Source organism: Sinocyclocheilus anshuiensis, unplaced genomic scaffold (genome assembly GCF_001515605.1).
Source record: "Sinocyclocheilus anshuiensis isolate Anshui unplaced genomic scaffold, SAMN03320099.WGS_v1.1 scaffold729, whole genome shotgun sequence".
Classification (NCBI taxonomy): Eukaryota; Metazoa; Chordata; class Actinopteri; order Cypriniformes; family Cyprinidae; genus Sinocyclocheilus; species Sinocyclocheilus anshuiensis.
In genome coordinates, this window is record NW_015536561.1 from 1210803 (window position 1) to 1217765 (window position 6963).

The window sequence follows — 6963 nt, forward strand, 5'->3', positions numbered from 1 at the left end:
GCGGTGAGTAATCCCAAACCAATGGCGCTGTCTCAAACTATACCTACCTCTTCCGGTTTGTCTGATTTGTCGTTGCGTTTTCTGACTTGTTATTTTGTTTTCGAATTTGTCATTGTGGTCTCTGACTTGTTATAATGTTTTCTGAATTGTTGTTGTGCTTTCTGAATTGTTATTTTGTTTTTTAGACTTGCATTTGCGTTTGTAATTTGTTATTTTGTTTTCAGAATTGTGATTTGTTTTGCACTTTTCGGCCACCGTACTTATCAGTTTGAGCCCGATTGAGAAGCAGAGGATATTATTGAAGAGGATCGTGCAGAACCTGTGCAAGCACGGCTTTTAATGGCAGGCCTAAGATTTTTGTTTGTTGTTGTCTCATACTTTTAGATACACTGTTATTTGTAAATGCTACTGTTTATGTTAGCTTTTAATATACGGTTTTATCCTGATTAAAGCTTTAATACAGTACGGCAACTGCACGAGCGTCCATGTTTAAAGCTTCTCATAGCTATGTGAAAATACAGTAAGTGTATAATTGGAACAGTTCATTGTTGGAGCTGAGCTGAATGAGAGAGAGAGAGAGAGAGAGAGAGAGAGAGAGATGCAGAGCGTGTGCAGAACAGGGGATGCGAGGAACAGTATTAAGAACCGCTGCTTTAGAACATTGATTTTGAAACTTGTGAATCCATTAGAATGTTAGAAGACAGAAACGCGATTCATATATGAATAGATTTTTATGTGCACCTCTAGTTTTCTCTTCCTCTTCTCTAAAGCAGCGCAGCATGGCCTCGCCCCCTTTGCTGCCTTTTCCCGAGGGCGGGGTTTATCTGGGTTTGTTATGTCACGAACCCAGGAAGTAACTTGTTGTAGTCCATACCAGCCGTTTTTGTAGGCATTAAACTGACAGAATGTTAAAAGACGATATCTCTGTTTGCATTGAACTTTCAGCTTCGTAACTTTGCAGATATTGTTTATGCTCAAACAGTGACAAGTGAACAAACAAGTGAAATCGCAATCAACCACCCCTTTAACAAAAGGTAGGTGTATAAAACATCTCAAATGAGAGACAATGACAAATTCAGCTTTTATTATCATCTCACAATAAATTTCTTTAAACATAATGTGATATAAATGATTCAACATTCCCTTCAGTCATTCACACATAACTACACGGGCCACCAACAACAATATACAGTAATTCATCCTTTTACCACACAGAACAAAAGAAAAGTTGATCACAGGAGGCTTTATATGCTCCTGGGTAAAACAAAAAAATGCTGAACTGTCGTTCCTCATAAATGATCACATCTCATAAACTAGATATTTATTGTAACTTAAAAATCTCAGCTCATCCTAAAACCAAATTAATGAATAAATAAATAAATATCAAGGCTCCGTCACTGTCATCACCCAGTGTCACATTTGTTTTCTTCTCAGACCACGTTCTAAATGAAAAATAAAATCTGTGATGTATATCTTGGAGTTCCATTACATGAATCCTGCTATATGAATAAACTAGCACTGTGCAACCAAGCCTTGTTTTCATTGTCATTGTACAGAAAATATTACCATTGTCATTGTACAGAAAAGACAGGCCAATACAATAAACCTGAATTACGAAATAACAATCACCAAGTGTTTTCCTTTGGAATAAAAACAAAGCATTTAAATCTTCGAGTGTCAAACGATTCAATTCTTTTATATGACTCACCATAAGCTTCTGCTTTTGATTAGAATTAAATAAACAATCCTATCCTTCCTGTTAAAAGACTCAAGACTCATTTCAGGAGAATTAGTTTGTGTCACTGTCGCTGTCAGAATTATTGGACTCTCCAAACTGTTGGCTGGCTAAATAATGAAGCTCTTGTGGCTCCAATGAAGTCATTTTACCATCAGCTCCGATTTTCATTGGCTGGATCAGCTGCTCCCTGAAAGAAAAGCATGTTAGTGGTTACTTACAACTGACGTCATACTATTTTGAAAGCACAATGAGAGCATCGCTGCTTGTAAGCTTTGGGCTTCCTGAAGTCACTTTATTACCTGGAGAGTTTATCGAACATGTTGACCAGTTTCATGGCTTCGTATTCTTTCTGTTCTTCAGTCATTCCCTCCATAGGGTTAGGCTGCTCCTCCTCCACACGGCCGGTCACTGGATTGATGCTGTACAAGACAAAAGACAAATATTTCAGATTTTTTTCTAACTTAGTGATGGCTTTTATGGTTTCTGACAATGACGTACTGAGGTTTTGCCTCTCTGTACTCCTCGGTATCGCTGTCCCTTTACAGGTTTCATGAGATACACCCATTGAAATTGGGCCAAAATTCTATTCCAGCATATAAACAGGGCACTAAAATTTAGGAAACAGCAGCACTGTCACTGTTTGCCCACAAAATATTGCCTGCTGCAATTGAATTTGGTGGCACAGTCTCACCTCATCCACCTTACGGCGGTTGGAATCAAAGGTGACGTTAAAGAGGATCTTCAGGATCTCCATGGCTCGCTCCGTCTCCTGCCTCCCCAGCGGGGGCAGCTCTGAGCAGCCGTCAAAGCCTGCACGTGCCACCTCGTAACTGTCGGGCCAGCAGAGACCGAGCGTGGCATCCAGAGCCTCTGACAGCAGACTAACACCCCGCAGCTCACGTGCCAGCTGGGCTCTTATATCCACGCGCAGGGCGGTGATCAGGAACGTGAGGCGCAGGTCAAAGAATCGCACGTCGTGGTTCCATTGCGTTTCACGGCACTGTTTCAGCCTCTCGGCCAATCCCACGATCAGCTGGAGCTCCGCCCCCGCCTCCTGAGCCGCCTCGCTGTTGAACACGATGTTACACAAGCACTTCAGGGCCTCCACGATCACTTCCAGGTCTGGGATTTCGGGCGTGACGCCCTCACCCTGACCAAGGCCAGCATGTCGGATCAGGATCTGCATGGCGTGGCGGGTGGCAAAGGGAGCCAGGCTCTTCTTGTCACGGGACAGGATGCGGATGGTTTCCAAGCAGGCCAACTGACAGGACGGCTGGAGGTCTCTCTCCAGGAAGCCCAGCACTAACTCGCCCAGATGCTGAGAGACGAGAGAGAGATACGGTGAACAGCAGCAACCATCTACACCAGGGATCCTCAAATCTGGCCCACGAGATCCACTTTCCTGCAGAATTTAGTTCTAACCCTAATCAAACACACCTGAGCATGCTAATCAATGTCTTCAGGATCATTAGAAAATCACAGGTAGGTGAGTTTGATCAGGGTTGGAGCTAAACTCTGCAGCGCACTGGCCCTCCAGGGCAAGATTTGAGGAACCCTGATCTACACCATCACTTGAGTCAGCGGTTCTCAAATGGCTTTGCTTTAAAATCTAGATTTTACAATGGACAGTATCAAATTTGTGCACCAACGGTTTTTGTTTTTACTGCTTAAAAAGTACTTAAAAAAAAAGTAATTATTATAAAATGTAAATGATATATATGCATGTGTGTGTAAAAATTATAATTACAAAAAATAATAAAAAAATTTAAATATTACAAATTCTGAAACATACATTACAATTTCAAAGTTTGGGTTTAGTGATTTTTTTGTTTTTGTTTTTGAAAGAAGCCTCTTATGCTCACCAAGGCTGCATTTATTTGACCAAAAATACAGTAAAAACTGCAAAATGGTGAAATATTATTACAATTTAAAATAACTGTTGTCTATTTTAATATATTTTAAAATGTCATTTATTTCTGTGATGGCAGAGCTGAAATCATTCAAACCTTCAGAAATCACTTTCAGAAATCACTCTATTACCCTGAGTTAATGCTCAAGAAACATATCTTAGTATTATTAATTGTGCTGCTTAATGTTTTTGTGTAAACATTTTTTTTTTTTCAGAATTCTTTGACGAATAGAAAGTTCAAACGAACAGAAATTTAAAACAGAATTCTTTTATAACATTATAAATGTATTTACTGAGATTTCTCTCTTTCTTTAAAAGAAACAAACAAATAAAAATAAAAATAAATAAAAATAAAAATAAAAAATCTTGACTGACTACACATTTGAAGGGTGGTGTAGATATTTTAGATCTTAAATATAAAATACATAAATAGATATAAAAAGATATAGAAATCAATAAAAATTACAAATATACAACATATTTAAAAATACATTACATATAAATACATCAATTATAAAAATACATGAAAATTCTGTCTGTGACCCTATCAGAACAGACCAATTGAGAAACCCACCAATTGAGAAAAACTGTTAGAGGCTACGTGAGAGAATCTCTTGAGTGTTATTTTCCTGCGATTCAGTGGTTAAAAACTTTCAGCTTTGAATTCATGTTTTAAAAACACACTTGAGACCTGTTTATGCTAGAGTAGCAACATAACAACATTATGTCCATGTTTCCCAAGGTAATTTAATGAATCACACTTGGTGTTGTAGAAATAGACACCTGGAGTTCCTGAGAGGGATCATTCATTATTGTTAGAGTAGACAGCTCGCTATATACACGGGTGGAAGACTGACAACTCCTCAAATTCTCCCTGACTGTGTTTCACTGCCAAGACCTCCAACTATCTCACTCTAGAATTTAGTTACCAGATTGGAGTCCAACTGTGACACGTCCTTACATAGCCCAGCCAAGCAATGAACAAAACGAGATCTGTTTGAAACCCATCTGTGACACCACACGGTGATAACCAAATATAGCAGCATTATGGGGTTACAGTCTTTACCAGGGGTTTCCAAAGTGGGGCCTGCAGTTTTATTGTGAAATGCTATGGAAACAATTATGTACTAAAAATTATTTAGAATTTATACAAATATTTTCCAGACAATATATTAATAATTTATTTCGCCTTTAGTATAAATTAAATGATAATTATGCATGTTTTAAATTAAAAGAGCAACAAAAATGGTCTTCCACCAAAAATAGCAGCATTATAATGTTATAGTCTATACCAGGGGTTTTCAATTTGTGATTTGGATCAAATTTTGGAGAGAAAAAAAAGGTGAAAAAATCTGCTTACAAGCTAATCTGTTATTACTCATGCATAAAAATTACATGGTACATGCATAATACTGCGCTAACAACAACAGTTACCAAAAGTGAGTTATCCAAAACTTCAGACGTGTATGCTAGATAATTTCTGTCTTTTGTGACTAGTCCCACAATGTTCTGGAATGTTCCAGAGAGCACTAGAATATTACAGAATGTTACAGAAACTTCGATGTTCCCATCTTTGCAAAAGCAAAAAACATGCAAAATTAGTACAAAAACGTATCTGTACTAAACCAATGTTTCTTAATTAATGATAGAAGTTCTAAAATTTACCTGAACGCATATTTACCAAAATATTGACGCTACGTGAAAATAAATAGTACAATAATAGTTAGCACAACAGAATTATAGAAAAACAAATTTTTGTTACATTATTTTGAATTCAACTAATATTTTCCAGATAATATTTTAATGATTACTTTTGGCTTTAGTACAAATGAAAAGCTTATTTGGTTTTTAAATAGCAACAAAAATTGTCTTTATAATATCACACTTACTATTTTTCTCACACAGTATAAAGAAAAAGAGAGTTCTTTGCAAGCCGGTTATCATGTTTGAGGGGTCCTTGGCATCAAAAAAGGTCTATACATCTCAGTGCAAATGTGATTTACTGTAGTAGTGCTTTTTGTAAAGTGGTATATTGCTGTTGAAGCCCAAAGTTGCGTATTATAAGCGTACTTGGGAACTCTGATGACCAGAGTGACCATAGAACTGAACACTAAAATGAACACTAAAAGAATAACGGGATGATAGTGAAAAGTGGTAATAGCCAAATCTGCAACAAAAATCTTGCATTCTTTACTCCTTTTTAAAATATATCCTATTTTTACATAAATTTATGACTAACATTTTTTGTTTGCATGAAGCATTGATTTTTCTCTGCTTTCCTCAACCCATCGTGACCCATCAGAACCACTGGTCTATATATTAGCATTGGCCATAGACTTGTATTGATCGACCACTAGTTCCAACATCACGTACTCAAATGGGAAAATATTAATGCTAACATTAAAATATTAATAGTGTAAACAATGCAAATGGAATGAGACAGCATACAGATAAAGATCCCATTTGTTTCACTGCAAAACAGGGTCGGCGCCAGAGCACACAAAGTGAGGGGGCAGGCACAATTTATTGGGGGGGCCGCACTTATCTTTTTTTTTGGGGGGGCGGAGGCTGCTTTGAAAAAAAAAAATGTTTCTGAAAGTAATTTTCAGATGCAACGGGGGAAAAAACGGGATAAACACAAACATGAAACTTGTAAATAAAATAATCTGATATATATGTACAATTTAATAACATATAGCCTAGTTTGATATATGAATTGGGTGTTCGTCAAAGATTGCTTCAGTGTCACATGATCTTCAGAAATCATTCTAATATGCTGATTTGCTGCTCAAGAAACATTTCTGATTATTATCAATGTTGAAAACAGTCGTGCTGCACAATATTATTTGTGGAAACCAGCATACATTTCAAACTTTTCAAAAGATTGCACGCGGACGGAGATTCCCGTGTTTACAGCTCTGTAAAATAACCTACTGGAAGCTCTGTAGTTTTGCTGTATAGGCCTATAGATAAAAATATAAAAATTACAAACACACAATAACATTTTAAGTTACTTACATAATTCGAAACTGCAAAGTGCAAAGTGTTAGCAGTTTGAAAATTCAAGAATAATAGCAAAGTTAATAAGAATTCTTTCTAAATGCAGCACCGTTCTTATTTCGCTCTGCATAATCTGAACGAAAAAATATTTTTTGCTAAGAACGAACCGAAATGAAAACATTTCGCTTTTAATCTGTGTATTTAACAGCCTGGGAGACCTTCCCAGGGCAGTACCTTGCCTCACCGACTAAAATCAGGGCGCCCACTACGGAGACGGCACCAGAGGTGAGGGGGCACAGTGACCGAGGTGGCCGGG

At 37.4% G+C, this 6963-nt stretch overlaps 1 protein-coding gene across 1 annotated transcript in view; it reads right to left on the reverse strand.

The window, feature by feature from the left end:
- Nucleotides 1–1069: 1069 nt before the first annotated feature.
- Nucleotides 1070–6963, reverse strand: part of LOC107701783 (synembryn-A) — a 10284-nt gene continuing 4390 nt past the window's right edge. Inside the window, exons 3-5 of the mRNA XM_016503894.1 lie at nucleotides 2430–3056; nucleotides 2038–2129; nucleotides 1070–1925 (exon numbers count right to left, since the gene is read on the reverse strand). Coding sequence (XP_016359380.1) covers nucleotides 1790–1925; nucleotides 2038–2129; nucleotides 2430–3056 — 855 coding nt within the window. The 3' untranslated portion in view covers nucleotides 1070–1789. The remainder of the gene's footprint in view (nucleotides 1926–2037; nucleotides 2130–2429; nucleotides 3057–6963) is intronic.